At 44.5% G+C, this 16,442-nt stretch overlaps 1 protein-coding gene across 2 annotated transcripts; it reads left to right on the plus strand.

Annotated features, from left to right (window-relative positions):
* Positions 1-11,524: 11,524 nt before the first annotated feature.
* LOC120687914 (tubby-like F-box protein 6) lies at positions 11,525-16,411 on the plus strand. 2 transcript variants are annotated; one of them, XM_039970005.1, is made up of 8 exons: positions 11,525-11,952; positions 12,041-12,292; positions 12,483-12,920; positions 13,710-13,797; positions 13,905-14,034; positions 14,398-14,577; positions 14,893-15,364; positions 16,031-16,411. In XM_039970005.1, exons 3-7 carry the CDS (start codon positions 12,582-12,584, stop codon positions 15,356-15,358), a joined length of 1,203 nt encoding a protein of 400 aa, XP_039825939.1. In that variant the 5' UTR covers positions 11,525-11,952; positions 12,041-12,292; positions 12,483-12,581; the 3' UTR covers positions 15,359-15,364; positions 16,031-16,411. The 2 variants fall into 2 exon arrangements, with proteins under 2 accessions (XP_039825939.1, XP_039825940.1); XM_039970006.1 differs by having other exon boundaries at positions 15,937-16,408.
* The last annotated feature ends 31 nt before the right edge of the window (positions 16,412-16,442 follow it).

Raw genomic sequence — 16,442 nt, forward strand, 5'->3', positions numbered from 1 at the left:
TACTATGAGCTAGCACTAGTGCAGGCACATTTGTTTGGATGGCACCGGCTGCTCTGCTTCGTGCAGCGTATGGCTACGAGCCTTATGGAACTGCAGTTCGGCTGCAGGCGAGAGATAAAATTCGGGCAGATGATGCTTTAGGCGGCGATGGCAAGTATGCGCGTGCAGGCGCAATCACCGGGGTCGGGGTGAATTTGGGAAGCTCAGCTGCATGTGAGTTTGATTAGAGCGAGTTCGGCATTTTGTCCGTTAGGTTCAGCCTTGGAGGTTTGGACGATGGTGGCGTCTGCAAGACTGCCCTTCTGTGCCGGGTTCAAGCTGCACTTGACTTCAGGCTATGAGCTGTGCTACAAGCCGAGGATTTGCATAATGGTGTATCTGCGAGATGCTTGTGCGCGAGTGATCTTCATGATCTTTGTTCTGAACTATCATGCCTAAGGCAATGACAAGATCGTTTTGGCTGCCAGCCATCATGCACGTGGCACTGCACAAACAAAATTCCACCCTTTTTTCATGCCCTTATATATTATTGACACAAAGTCAGCAACATGTCCCGTGTCCGTGTGGATCATGGAGATCAATTTAAGTATACGACTTATTAAGTTTAGCAAATTAAATCTTCCAATTCAATGCTTGGATTCACAGATCTAATCTACTAAAAAAATTCATACCGTGCTGCTTTATTCAACGAACGGATTCGAAGCCTATCGCGTAGGACAGTTCGGCAAGGCCGGGGGACCTGCCTGCGTGATGACGAATCGGAGCAGATCCGATCGCTGGTGACGTTGATGTAGTCGACGTCGTCGAAGTAGCCGATGGCGTGGACAACGGCGAGATTGCCGGCGTCGAGCTTGATGACGACTCCTTCGGCACGTGTAGTCGATGAAGAGCGGTCGTGCTGATAACGTGTTGTAAAACACGTCGTCAACGGTTGGATCTTCTCCCTCTCACGCCTCACGATAAGCACAAGAACACAAGTAGACAAGATATAATGTAGGTGGAGCTTTTCTTTATTCCTCGTATCGATAATTTACAATGAAGGTCTCCCTCGTATATATACTCCGACATATGACTAGAGTTTTGGTAAGAGCCCACAAGCAACCGGACATGAACTAAGACTTCTAGTCCTCCTTTCCTTCTATATGCAGTCCGGTTGTTTTACAACAAATCTGACTCTACCACAAATATTTACACTGTGTGGTGTGTGCATACGTATGCACATGCACACAACAGCAGCGAACCCGTGAGTCGGTGAGTGTGCAAATCACTAGCCTACAGATAACTTCTTGAATAGAAACTACCTACAAATAACATCCTGAAAAAGTACTTGTGTGTGTGCAGGCTTGGCATAACTGCCATTAAGACACACACACACACACACAATCATCATCATCTGTCCATGGTAAAACTGTGCATGTATTTTGATGGCAATGACTCAATGAGACCAAGCTAGAGGTGATACGGGCTGATGACATCATGTCGTTGCAACGCAATGCATGATGCAGCAAACGCATGATATCATCACCCTCACAAGCACCACAACACGTTTAGTACCTGCTAAAAATTGAACTGACTGAAATAATTCGTAGGCGACATTACGATTGTGTACAAGGTTTTCTCACCCGACCTCTACGAAATCATCAGAACGTGTCAATGTGGGATTTCGTAGAAGCACCTCCTCCTTTGAGCTCATCATCAGGTCGTTTGCGGTGCCTTTGGTGGTACCGTCAGGCCATGGAGACGATGTCGACTTCAAAAGTCTTCCGTGCCGGAGCTGCAAGGGAGCCTTGCATGAGGCGCCGCCCCCGTAGCTCCATCGAATTCCTCGGTGTGCTCGAGGGCTATACTGATCCACAGACCACACTCCATTTATCATCTCTATCTCCAAGGAGTCCTGTACCACTGGGTGCCCCTTTCTATCCACAAAACCGAGAAAATAAGGGCATCTATATTCGTTGCATATGCTATTGGGATTCATCCCGTCGCAGCTGCAATCTTCTTCCTCCTCTGCCCCGTCCCACATCCTCCATCCCGATCGGCGGTTCTGGCGCCGCGCTGCTCACCACCCACCGCCACCAGCCCACAGCCCACCCATCCTTCCCAATCTCTTCCTCACCCCCTCCGGCAGCCACCGCCCATCGGCCGGGAGCGCCGCCTCGCCTCCACCGCTGCAGACTTTCTTCTTTAGGGCTACCGGCCATTGGACCCCCCCCCCCTCCCCCAACTCCAAACCCTAAACTCCGCCACCTCGACCACCACTTTGGCCGCCGGCGATCTTGCCGTCGGCCGCTCCTCCAACCTCGCCAGCGGCCACTCTACCCCCTCCCTCCTTCCCGCTCCACCTCCCACCCCTCTCCAGCGCATGCGCGAGCGGCGGCGGCGGCCGGCACTCGGCTTCTACGACAGCTCTATATGCAGTAGCGCGCGTGATGAATATAATTGCCGGGAAAATTGAGTATGAATTGGGAAAACAACGGTACCGTGTGCATTACTTTTTGTTGATAATTTTGTATATACAAATTAAATCAGCTGGACGACCATATCTCCTCAGAAAAATGACTATGGATATTCATGAGATTCCTTCCTTTTCACCTGGTCAAATTGTACATCATCTATTCCAAAAAAATTTTAAAAAACTCTTTAGAAATGAAAAGAGAAAAGAGAGAGAATAGTGGAGGAGGAATCTCCAACCAGTGATCGATGACGCTTGGATTCTTAAAGGCCCTGGCCCTCTAGCTTGGAAAAGCTAATGGCATGATTCTTTGAAATAGCAACGCACCTGCTTATGGTTGTCTCTTTCTTGTTAGGAAAAAAGAAGGAAAAGAAATAAAGGTGGTACTGCCGTAGAATGGTGTAGACTGTAGACTAGCTAAGGTTCTATTTAAATATAAGTGCTAATGAGTGAAAGTGTTAAATTCCAGCACTGTTCCATCTAAACATGACATTATTGGTTGGGCCAAATTTTAGTCAGACTTTAAAAAGGTGTCTGAACTTTAGCTGGAATAATAGAGCTAATGGAAACCAGCAATTTGGAAAAAGAAAAGATCAAAATCCCCCCCCCCCCCCCCCCCCCCACCACCTTAGAAAAGGGAGGAAGGTGGATTGGGTTGGGTGAGGCCGTGAGGGGGCGGGGACGGGCATTTTATGGACCAACTGTTTTCATTAGCTGTGTCTTGAAATGGCATGAGCTGAACTTTAAAATTGGCCCATCCAAATATTATGGTCCAAATTGTTGAAGAAGAAGCAAACTTGCTGTCCCCTCTGCTTTGCATATCTGATATCTCGCGGGGAAAAGGGGAAATTTTTCGGGACGACGACACGCACGCGTGTCGATAGATATCTATTCGGGATGGACGCGGACAGGCACAGGCGGAGCGGACCGGGTGAGCTGCCGCCTGCCGGGCGCGCACATCGGCCAGACGTTCCAGCGCTCTCTTCCCCGCTGTACTGTACCCAGACGTTCCAGCGCTCTCTTCTTCTCTCCATTATCCAGAGTTCCAGCGCCGCTGTACTGATCCGATGCACGAGTCTGTCTATCCATATCCGTTCGCCGGAAACTGCAGTGTCGTCACGGGTCAGCAGCAAAACGGGCGCCCAGGTTGGCAACGCAAATGATTTGGCCTCTTTCTCTGTCTTCCTGCCATCCTTTCTCATCGGACTCCTTTTTTTTTTCTTTTCCCACGGCTAATAATTATCAATTATTGGAGCCAGATTAGGACCTGAGGCACGGAGTGGTTAGTCATCAACATGGTAGCAAACAAGCTTTGCTTCCCAGTTCCCACCAATGTTTTAAATAGCGGGCTAAGCCATTTAGCTATTGATGTCCAAAAATGGGCTATAGTCAGTTATAGCGGGCTATAGCGGTAGCTAAGAGCTAAATTGTACATGAAAAAACTTAGCTAAATTTCCCTCAAACAGCTATAGCTGGAGATAGCGGAAGCTATAGCCGGAGATTTAAAACCTTGGTTCCCACCCACGTCGCGAGAAGGTCACCATACCCTACCCGTGCGGCCGTGCTAGTCTATGAACCATCCATACTTCAAAATGGGTGCCATACCGTATCCGATACGGCGCGATACGGCGATACGGCCCGATACGTGTATCAGGAAGTATCAGAAAATTATGATTTAAAAATAAAAAATTAATTTTCGATACTCTGTTCGATACTTTCCGATACTCCGTCCGATATTTTTGGGCCAATAACACCTCATTTGAAAGAGCATCGGGAGCCCACCAACGTAGACCCATCCAGATTGAACTAATCATTTAGCTATTTCTGGTTGAACTTGAACATTTGCTACGTATGTTGGCCCTTTGAAAACATAATATTTATTATTTCGTTTTATAGAATTGCCAAGTAATTTAAATTTTTAAAAATATATATACTTGCCGTATTGGCATATTCTTATGAAATTGTCGTATCACCGTATCGCCATACTCTGTATTGGTATTGGCGTATCGCGTATCGGTAATACTTAGGTGCTAGTCTGTCCCAGCTGGGATCGGCGCCACGGGCCGCCGCGTTGATTGTTGGCAGCCATTGGATTCGACAGCCCTGCGTGCCTGCCATGGCCGTGGTCGATGGTCCTCACTCCTCACCGGCGGCGCCCGCAGTCGTAGGCCGGGCAAGACAGCGTTGGCCGCCTGTCGCTGCCGGCTCTGTACCGGTTGGTGCCTGGCCCCCGTCTCTCTCTCCCTCGTCCGGTCGTCTCGTCCCGCGACACTCACGTGTCCCTGCCTCAACCCTGCAAGCACCGTCTCAAAGAAAGCTTTAGGCAGCGTTTAGTTTCTAAAGTTTTTTAATAGTAATTGTCACATCAAATTTTTAAATATATATATAAAACACTAAATACAGTTGAAAAAATAATTAATTATATAGTCTAACTGATTTATACGAGATGAATCTAATAATATTAATTAATTCATAATTGAACATTAATTGTCAAGTAACAATAAAACGTGCTACAGTATCTAAATCCAAACTTTTTCACCAACTAAACACTCCCAGTTTATGCTGAATTTTTCAGATTTTCGTCGTGCTGAAAAAAAAACTTTTTCACCAACTAAACACGGCCAGTGATTGCCTGGTTCGTTCAGCCCTTTTTTTTTACCTTGGTTGTTGCTGGAGCAATCTAGAGAAACGAGAGGGAAAAAAAAAACTTGTCTCGTGGCCCTGATTGCTATTGTAGGACAGTTATTGTTGACAGTCAAAATTGGCATTATTCGGTCTGATCGGTCTGACTAAGCGGTCAGACCGGTTTGGTGCTGTAGCTTGCCCGGCAGGGGACCGACTGATCTGACCGGTAGGTCCGACCGGTCTGACCGATTTAGAAGGAGTCCGACTGTAATTAGAGTTTTTAATAGATTTATATCTGTAAAAGGATTTCTTGCGGAAGAAGTCCATCTCACCCTATAAATATAAAGGGTCACGGCCGATTGAGGATATCCAATCAATCAAAATCAATACAAACTCTACTTTTTATCCTCTTTATCAAACCCTAGCTTTTCCAACCTCCATCTGCTGTTCTTCCTTCGTCTCCGCGACATCTGAAGGCATTCTAGGTGGCCTGGCGATCATAAAACAACCCTACGTGCGCCTACCCTGACGGGGTCCCTCCCGGACTAGCATTCGTCGGCCGTCGCCGATTTCACCCCAGCGACCGGTCTGACTGTTCCCTTAGACCTGTCTGACCGCTCCACGCAGAAGGAGCTGCATCGAGCTCTTCCTCGCGCCGCACGATCTAGTGCGTTCGTGTGTTGATCCGTAAAAGACGTCAACATACTTTTTGGCGACTCCGCTAAAGAAGAAAGATCTTGGTTATCAAAACCGATCTAATCTACCCCGAAGAAGATGAGCTCCAATGCAGAAATCGACAAGGACAACATCATCCCTGCAACATACGAGCATCTTCCCGAGGACATCCGTCTGGTGCTAGAGGAGCGCAAGAAGAAGCGTGATGAAGAAGATCTACTAGCGGCGCTTGCGAGCATCAAGGTCGATCGACGAGGCAAGGTCACCAAGATCAAGGAGATCGACTTCGCTTCTACCTCCACAGATGCATCTACTGAGGTAACACCTGCTGCAACTGCTCCACCTTCTGGTGTTACTATGGAACAAATTCAGAAATTACTAGCTGAGCGTGATGTTTATTGCGTTAATTGGCTTAGCTCTATGGAAAGGGAATCGGCTGGTAAGAAACCAGAGACAGCCGATGAACCTCCATCTGTTTCTACTTCTGAATTTTATGTTCCTCAATCATCGGCAACATCTCCTACGAGTTAACCTCAATATGGGATGCCGATGAATTATTTCAGTGGTCAAACTGTGACACCTACGTACACTGATCCCATTATGAGTATTTTTTGTTCGGCCAACATTAGCCGAACAAACGAGATTGTTTCATACATACCACCAGAACTCCCTAGGAACTCAGTGCCACACATCGGTCCTATCTCCGACGAGATGTTCGACCGATAGTACAACATTGGCAAAACCGGCAGAGACCGGTCAGACCGATTTACCAGTCCGGTCAGACCGATTCCCCTCTACCGGCCCGACCGGTCGTACCGACCGGTCCGACCAGTCCATCCGGTCAGTTTGTTTCAAACCAGCGTGAAGTATCTACATCCACGCAGCCAAATTCTTCGAGTAATTTTGACAAAGCGCTTGTTGATTATAATAATAATTTGGCTAATCTGCTTAGAGAAAGTTTTGGAGTGGATGTTAGAAGCAAAACTCGCACATACCAAAAGTCGTATCCTACTTTATTTGATTTGGTTGCATATCCTGCTGGTTTTAGGTTGCTTGAATTTGTTAAATTCAGTTGAGAAGATACTAGGAGTACTTTTGAGCATATTAGTCAGTATCTTGCCCAATTAGGAGAAGCTGGTTCAATAAACGAGTTGAAAGTGTGCTTGTTTTTTTTTATCTTTAACTGGAACCGCTTTTCCATGGTTTTCTTCTTTGGCACCTAATTCTATTGGCTCATGGGAACAATTAGAGCAGAAGTTCCATGAGCACTTTTTCTGTGGGCATGATGAGCTTAAATTATCTCACTTAATATCGGTTAGACAATCGCGTGATGAATATGTCAATGATTACATAAGGCGATTCTGTGATAAAAAACTGATGCTTTAGTGTGAATATTGCAGAAAAAGATCTAGCTAATTTGGCTTTTAATGGCTTGCACTCTCATATTAAAAAAAGATTAGAGGGATATAATTTTTTTACTGTTACTCAGGTGCATCAAAGAACTTTGGCTATAGAAAGCCGAAGCAAAGAATCCAAAGAATCCCATAGGCATCATCGTTCTAGTGTGCATGCTTTAGATTGTACTTCAGATTGTTCGGACGATGAGTCTAATGATGTATATGCTGCCGAGTTTGCTTGGTCATCTCAAGCCAAACCGTTTACTTGTTCTGCTCTTAAGCCGATTCACAAAAATCGGCAAGATGAAAATTTTACTTTTGATATATCCATGTGTGAAAGAATATTTGATGAGTTATATAGGCTTGGATACATCAAGATGTCACATACTATACCGCCGCTTGAAGAGTTAAAGCGGCGAGCATATTGTAAGCTCCATAATACTTTTTCACATACTACTAATGATTACAATATATTACATAGATGTTGGAAATATGTCCTAGAGACAATCATATTTCCTTGTATTCATGGTTAATAAATTGTACCTTGAATATTCATGGATGACAACTTGTATTGATTAATGCTTATGTGAAGTATTTATGAAACTCTATACTTGTATGAATATTCTAAAATGTTCCTAGTCGGAGTTCATGTAAGGACACACATGAATATTAGACTAGCACATGTATTAGTTGATTAACTACGGTTCACAAGTCATGGACATGGGGATGTCAAACTAATAATGTGGGCTCATGTGAGACATGAGACTAAACTGACCCAACACGAGATGATGACTTCTCATTACACAATATGTACGCTGTGTCCTAAGACTTGAGATCGTCGTATGTACTCAAGATGTGAATCGACTTACTTAGGAGCCATCAAATGCTGCACCGTAACAGGGTAGTCATAAAGGTGGCTTTCGGGTTTGTCAAGAAGTATGCCGTGAGACATAGTCGGTCAAGATGGGATTTGCCCCTCTCTACAAGAGAGATATCTCTGGGCCCCTCGAGTGATTCGGATCAGGAAATGCATGGCCATGCTGGGGTTAAGAGTTAACCAAGTATTCCGAATCACAGGATCGAGAAAGAGTGGTCGGCTTCAAGCAAGATCAAATATCGTGAGGCAAAGAGAACAGCAGATATAAGATTGTGACGGCTCGACAGACATGATTCGCGCGTGCTTAGGAGTTGACACGTCTTGCTAGAGACTGCTATTAACTATTTGACAGTAGGAGTACTGGGCCATGTCTGTTCACGCGTAAACCCATAGGGTCACACACTTAAAGCCCAGAAGCCTAATGAGGATGAGATCCAAATTAGACTGGACTTAGATGCACTAATGGGTTTCAGTTAGCCCATTAGGGGATGCCTAAGGTGGGGCCCATGGAAGCCCACCTAAGGGGTGCCCAAAGGAGCTATAAATACAAAAGCGGGGCGGATACTGTTCACGTTCCTTTTGCATCTAGCCCTAGTTCGTTCTCGCGGATCTAGCAATCTGGAGTGCGAAGCTTCTTCCCGTACGTGTGGACTTCGTGGAGGTGCTGTGCTTGCTGCACAAGGACGAGCCGTTCGTGAGGAGGTTTATGCAACTGCACTGCCGGCTTCCATTTGCACTACACCGACGTGCTACAGAAGTTCCGCAACCGCGCGTCTAGTGGTAATCTCATGATCTATAACTGCAGTAATCCTGGTTTATGTGGTAGAAATTTTTTTGTTTTTGCTACCCCATATTTCTACAATAGACAGATTCAATCGGCTATTAATGAAGGACGATTGGTTATTCTTAATATACAGATTGATCATAATCCTTTCCTGATGCATATGTTGGAATTGAATAATCCCAAAGTTCTAATTCAGTGGAATCAAGCCGAATCAACGAAGGGGGAAAATATAATCATTGGTGATGACAGACCTAAAAAAAGCTGACACAGAGGACCCCTCAAGCCACAAAAACACTCGGGGGGGGGCAAGACAAGAAGAAGAAGGCCGACAACCAGTCGACCGGTCTGACCGGCCACAACGGCGGTCTGACCGGTGCGCCCAGTAAATCTGGGAACTCCTCCAAAATCAAGACAAGACCGAGTTTTAAAAAACTCTTGGCTAAATATGAGAAGGAAGGGAGTGCTCAGAGACAGAAGGGGCAATCAAACGAAGTCAAGGTTGCAGAATCATCGTCGAAACATCAAGAGCAATCCAGTCAAGGTAATTATACTTCATCTAGCGGACCGATTGCTCCATGATATTGCTGGTATCCTTACTTTTATATACACATGAATTATAGTAGGATGCATATACAGTCATATTATATTCAATATTCTCCTATGTATCCAAATCATGCATTACTACAAAGACCGATTGTTGCTAGCAATAATCTGGTCAAGCAAGATGTTGATTACAACAAGGAAGATGAGAAGAGCAAGAAGCAAAACTCAAAGTATTTATAGCCGAGGTGGTGTCCCTCAGGCTTATCTCATACTCAGAAGCGAAGGCTGCAACATATGCACAAGAAGGAGGCAATGGAGCAACAGGTGGAGGTCGTGCCAAAGACATCGGCAACAATAAAGATGATGTGGCGGCCCAAACAAGTTGTTTCAACATCGATTTGATTAGAGCAAGTTATGACCGATAATTACTTATCGCTCTTAGCACAAAAAATGGCCGATGTAATGTTAATCATCGCCCTTAGACAATTTTGGCTCAGAAGAATTTTTTTTGCAAGCAAGCTTTACCAAAAAAATATGGGGGCATATGTTGACAGTCAAAATTGGCATCAACCGGTCTGACTAAGCGGTCTGACCGGTCTGGTGCTGTAGCCTGCCCGGCAGGGGACCGACCGGTCTGACCTGTAGATCCAACCGGTATAGGAGGATTCCGACTGTAATTAGAGTTTTTAATAGATTTAGATCTGTAAAAAGATTCTTTGCGGGATAAATTCATCCCACCTTATAAATATAAATGGTCACAACCGATTGTGGATATACAATCGATCAAAATCAATACAAACCCTATTTTTTATCCTCTTTACCAAACCCTAGTTTTTCCAACCTCCATCTGTTGTTCTTTCTTCGTCTCCGCAATGTCTGAAGATGTTATAGGTGGCCTGCCGATCCTAAAACAACCCTACGTGCGCCTGCCCTGACGGGGTCCCTCCCGGGCTAGCGTTCGTCGGCCGTCGCCGATTTCACCCCGGCGACCGGTCTGACCGCTCCACGCAGAGCTGTATCCAGCTCTTCCTCGCGCCGCACGATCTAGTGCATTCGTGTGTTGATCCGTAAAAGACGTCAACAGTTACTATAACTACAAGTAGATCATGATTCTAATACTCTTTTCGCAATCTAACTTGATTTTAATATTTTTAGTTTAAAATTATATAAGATTAGAGTTCGGTTCTTTTACAATCCAAGCTTTAGATTATCTAAACTAAAAATTAAAGCCTATTTACCATCCAACTACAAACCATCATAATACTGACGCCCTTTCAGAGAAAACAGAGATGGCTACATGATTTTTGGAGTGGTGTTTTGCCACCCACAACGACGAACACTTGTGAGGACGCATGATGCTCCCGACCACTTCCGCCGTTTGGTACCGGCCGCTCAAGCGCCACCAGCAATGCAATGGGGAAGAATGAATGCTTAAAAACAAGCGTCAGGGTCTCAGGGAAACATAACCCCATTGTAATTTCACCTGATAAGTGCAGATAGGTAGATAACCTCCCGTCCTATCAATTCACCAGGTGCAAAGTCATTCAGGGTGACTGACAGCAACATTTCACCTCACATCCTGGCCAGACAAGAATTTGCTGAATGGCCCTGTTTGGTTCATATGTAGTACTACTATCACACATTTCCCGAAAAAAGAATCTTCAATGCATGAAGTACTAAACGAAGTTTATTTACAAAACCTTTTCATGGATGGGTGTAACTTTTCACGACGAATCTAATGATAGTAATTAATTGATGATTGGCTACAGTGATGCTACAGTAACCATCTTCAAATCGTGCGGTCAAAGACCTCATTAGGTTCGTCTCGCGAAGTAGAACACGGCTGTGGAGTTAGTTTTGTAAATTATCTTTATTTAGTACCCTTAATTATTAGTCAAAATTTTTGTGCTACTTGTGCTAACCTAAACCAAACAGGGCCAATGTTAACAGAAACAGGGCCTGCATGCAGGTAGACAGTTAGGTGCAGCATGACAGCAACACTTCCCTCACACCGCCTAACTGGCATGGGGTGCCCAGAGAAATCAAATCTTCCTTTCTTGTGCTTGAACCACACTCACCCTGCTGTGAGGGGAATACAGTTCAGTCATGTGCCAAACACTCCAAGGCTCCAAGCTCTATTCTGATTAGGGAAAAGATTGGATTGGGGGAAGACCCATTCCCTGGTCTTGCTGACAAAGGTCTCCAATGAGTCTGAAAGTGACATGGGACAGCGTGTCAAAGTATGTTCTGTCCTTGCTCCAAATTTCCATTACTTTTAGGCAAGGGCAATCAACTGCACTCATGCACACACACAAATTTATTAGTGTGCTAATGATGAATTGATTAATTGGATGTGAATGAAAGGCGCCTAGTTGAATGGATGGGTCGGTAGGTAGTATATGGGTGCCCACCCATCATTTTCAGCCACCCAGACCCAGACAAATTCAGCAGCTGGAGGAGGAACCCTAACCCCATCTGTTTCCCAATTCCATTTCTCCATTGATAAACAAAGTTACGGTTTCGTTTCCCCACCTGTTCCTATACTACCACACCAGAAAAAAAAATCCAGGCACCTACCACTCATCCCAATCCGCAAAAGGTGACTCCTTTGTTTTCCTTTTTGTTGAAATTCTTGCTCCTCCTTCTCCACAAACTAAGGATAAGAATCTCTGCACAATTATTTGCAGGTCAATTCTGGACTATATTTAGGCCAATTGGAGGGAAGGTGGTGTTTGTGGTTTCTTCCTGCCGGCGGTTTCTTGGCGAGTTGAATTTGGGTGCCTCTTGCTCCAGACAGTACTTTATTGAGCTGGATTTTGGGCACCCGGTGACTCTTGCTTGGCTCCAGCTCAAATCGGTGTCTTGTTGGGTTAAATAGAAGGATTCCTGGATGGGCGACGCCATGGGGGTCAGCTGCACTCAAGGAGCCATGAACTGAGGTTAGTTCCTGCTCTGTTTCTGGTGAATCTTGTTTCTGCTCTGTTTCTGGTGAATCAGTGCTTTATGTTTCTGCTCTTTTCCTAGATGATGAATCTTGTTACATGATTCACCTCACTTTTCTTTCTGGATATTTATCCTGAATGCTCATGACATATATGTGACTAGATTTGCCATTATTGCTGCTCATAGATGTGAGATTTGGTGGCGTCAGCTGGAGCTGGATTCTTGGTGTGTCCACAGACAGATTCTTGGGCCTGATTTGGTGAGGGACAGCGCCGGAGAAGAACGATGTCTTTCAGGAGCCTGATTCAGGACATGAAGAACGAGTTCGGGAGCATCTCGCGGCACACCCTGCGGTCCCGGTCCCACCGGTCCGCCGGGAACGCGTCGCGGGCGGCTGCCGCGGAGCCGTCGGAGGCCATGGATCAGAGCTGCTGGTCGCAGCTGCCCCCCGAGCTCCTGCGGGAGGTGCTGGTGAGGATCGAGGCGTCGGAGAGCTGGTGGCCCGCACGCAAGGACGTCGTGTCATGCGCCGGCGTCTGCCGGACCTGGAGGGGCATCATGAAGGAGGCCGTGCGCGTCCCGGAGGTGTCAGGGAAACTCACGTTCCCCATCTCGCTCAAGCAGGTCTGCGGTCTCGATCATCCTCGTCGGTCATGCTAGATGATAACTGCTGATGCTACTTTTGTGTTTGTGCGTTTTGTTCCATTACCATCTTGATGATGCTTAGGAAGTTAAGGATCAAGAGCTTTTCTATGGTCCTTCGAGACAGTCGATTATAACATAGAATTTTGGTAGCTGAGGTATTATTTTTCGGTTCCTAGGTATAGTTTTGGTATCCAAAGGACCGTAAAAATTGCTCTAGGATCAGTGTTCTAAGGGTACTCATTAGTATTGGCCTTCTTCCAGTCACCAATGTGTGAATTAGTTTGGTCTAGCGGTTAAGGATGGCGATATATATATCTGCTGATCATGCCTTAGTCGAATCATTGATTGCGCATCATGGGTGCTCCATCATGCCTTTGTCGAATCATTGCTTACGTTTTTTGAATGGTTGTTACTGCACTCTTAAGGAATGAACCATCTCTTTCACAGGAGCTTCTAACATCGGATGGCTACATAACCGTACTTAAATGAATTCTGTGTTTTGAGATTAGGGATGGTTGTTGAGAAAATAAACTTGGTCATAACAAGTTATGTATCAAGGTCATGTGAGAAATCAGCCATGATTAAATATACTGGATGATCCCTTTCCCTGTTATTGCGGTCTTTGATGAGTTTAGCCTATAGTAAATGCATCATATTTTGTTTCCTTTCATTTCATTTGGAATTCTTCACATTTTGATGAATCTGCTTACAATTAAAAGTCTGAAAACAAAATATTCTGACTTGTACTGTTATCACCATGACACTCAGCCTGGCCCAAGGGATGGCACTCTTAAATGTTTCATCAGGAGGAACCGGACTACTCAGACATATTATCTGTATATTGGACTGACAGAAGGTATGATTTTTTATCCATCCTCCTTTTGTTGGGCAAACCATCTAGACTAGAGCTATATCCACGAAGAATGGAATTTTGTTAGTAAGTTCAGAACTATTCTCTTGCAGCATTGGCAGATGATGGAAAGTTTTTACTTGCTGCACGCAAGTGCCGGAAGCCCACATGTACAGACTACCTAATTTCTCTTGACAAGGTTGATATGTCAAAGGGAAGCAGCACCTACATTGGCAAGCTAAGGTCATCTTTTGAGACATTATGTCAGAATACATCAGAGCTCTAATATATGTTTAACTTTTAATATATTACACATAAGCTATGCCTTTTAGTTATACTATAGGTGTTTAAGTATCAACTGTTTGTTTTCTTTTGCTATATTTTGTATGTGCAAACCCCTAAAGTCAACTGTTCTTAGATGCTATATAAATTATACACACTTTGCTGTCACCAATCATGCTTGTGAAGACGATTGAAAACACTATCCATCTTTCTTGATGCTACATACAGATCAACTAATATTCATACTTCAGACTCAATTGCCTGAATTATTTTCATTGAGCAAAACATAGCTAAAGGTCTATTAACCAAGTCTCTTTTGAACAGATCAAACTTTCTTGGAACAAAGTTCACCGTCTATGATGCTCATCCACCATATGATGGAGCAGTGGTCTCAAAGAGTCGTTCTGCACGTGTGATTGGTTTTAACCAGGTCTTCCCCAGAATTCCTGCTGGGAATTATCCTGTGTCACATATTTCGTATGAGCTGAATGTTCTGGGATCCAGGTATTGACATTGGTAGTCTTATCGCAATAAATAAAATATGGATGTTGTTTGGTAAACATTGTTGTCCACACATGGCTAGGAAAAAATTCATTATATGTGAATCTGGGGTGCAAAGAATTTGGTTGTGAAAACTGTAACTGCCTTGGTGTGTCAATGGCCTCACTGATTAAACTGTTGCATGTAGCAATTGTAGAAGCTAATTATGTATTAGTTCCATTTCATGGTTAAAAATCTATGCAAAAGCCATATCACCTCCTTTGATAAAAACACCTGAATTGACAATACGTTAACTGTCCTGTTTTTTGCCTGTTGCAGAGGTCCAAGAAGGATGAACTGTGTTATGGATTCAATTCCTGCATCAGCCGTTGAGGAAGGAGGGAAAGCTCCAACACAGACTGAATTTCCTCTTGGCAGCCTTGATTCTTTCCCATCAATTCCATTCTTCAGATCTAAATCAGCTCGGATAGACACAGCTTCGCAATCATCCACTCAGAAGGAAGATAGGCTGGTGCTGAAGAATAAGTCTCCCAGGTGGCATGAACAACTGCAGTGTTGGTGCCTGAATTTCCGTGGTCGGGTCACTGTTGCCTCGGTGAAAAACTTTCAGCTGGTGGCTTCAGATGACAACGGATCAGGTAGCCAGGAGAATGACAAGGTGATTCTCCAGTTTGGAAAGATTGGAAAGGACTTGTTCACCATGGACTACCGTTATCCAATATCTGCATTTCAAGCTTTTGCAATTTGCCTGAGCAGTTTCGATACCAAAATAGCCTGCGAATGAGGAAAGGTGATTATTTCTTTCTTTGTTGTCCTTACTATGCCAGTGTTGCTACTCACTTGCCATTGGTATGTATTATGGATAGTGAGCCTTGACCAAATCAGTCCCAGAACTGAACAACTCTCGGGCCATTAGACTAGTGATAGAGAGCCTTGACCAAATCTTTTAGCTTTGCTGTTAGGGATGTCTGACCTTCTTGAGTCTGCCCATATCTGGTTGAACTTTAGAGTTGATATTTTTAGAATCAAAGCAGAGGCTTACCATACCATTTGTCCCTTGAGTTTATAGGTGATCTCCATTATACATCAGTTGACTCAATAAAGAAACTAATCAACATGCAGTTTCCAATGTTGAAAGTGAAGGTCTCCGTAGTTACTACTTTCCAGCATCTATTTAGTCTGAAGCATGAATACTAATATATCTGTCTGTAGCATTTGCTTCTGAAGGAATAATAAGAATAAAAAGTAGGAATCATCAGATACATTACTACATTAGTGTTCATACTTCAGACTAAATTGCCTGAATTCCTATTAATGTTGAAGTAGGTTCGCATCTAACGATTCCTATTATTCCTTCTGCAGCCAGAAAAAGTTATTAGGGGCAGATTTGCTATGGCAATCAAACATTTGCCCTCTCCACCTGTACTAACAAGCTTTCATCCTCTTCTACCTGCAGTTGCCGGACAAAGATGGCAGAAGGAAGATGAAAAGCAGGACTGCATACTTTCATGCTTGATGCTGAAGCAGGAGGGTTGGGAAATACCGTACCTCCTGAAGAAGTCGTCCAAGATTGATCATGAGTCGCTGTGTAAATAGTTAAGCCTCGTTGGTTGGTCCCGGCTTGTTCTGCCGCCTAGCTTATTTTTCCTCTTATAATTTCCATGTGTCCATTCTTTGCCGGCGTTGGCGAGTAAGTCTAGTGTGGAAAACGGCTTGTGCTTGTGTGGCCATCGGTGACATGATGAGTTTGTGAGCAAGAGGCTTTCAGTTTAAGTGATAAACATATCATATTGTAGTACCAGTTCTTGGGTTTAATGTTCGTTTTCAGGTCTCAGAACGCTGTCTTCTCGACAAATTTATTATGCAAT

The sequence above is a fragment of the Panicum virgatum genome, chromosome 9N, assembly GCF_016808335.1.
Source record: "Panicum virgatum strain AP13 chromosome 9N, P.virgatum_v5, whole genome shotgun sequence".
Taxonomy (NCBI): Eukaryota; Viridiplantae; Streptophyta; class Magnoliopsida; order Poales; family Poaceae; genus Panicum; species Panicum virgatum.

What these genes read in the sequence shown, in the direction of transcription:
- LOC120687914 (XM_039970005.1), top strand. Translation starts at nt 12,582, where the DNA reads ATGTCTTTCAGGAGCCTGATTCAGGACATGAAGAACGAGTTCGGGAGC. An exon ending in ACCTACATTGGCAAGCTAAG is followed by an intron (nt 14,035 to 14,397) that starts GTCATCTTTTGA and finishes TCTTTTGAACAG; the next exon opens with ATCAAACTTTCTTGGAACAA. An exon ending in CTGAATGTTCTGGGATCCAG is followed by an intron (nt 14,578 to 14,892) that starts GTATTGACATTG and finishes TGCCTGTTGCAG; the next exon opens with AGGTCCAAGAAGGATGAACT.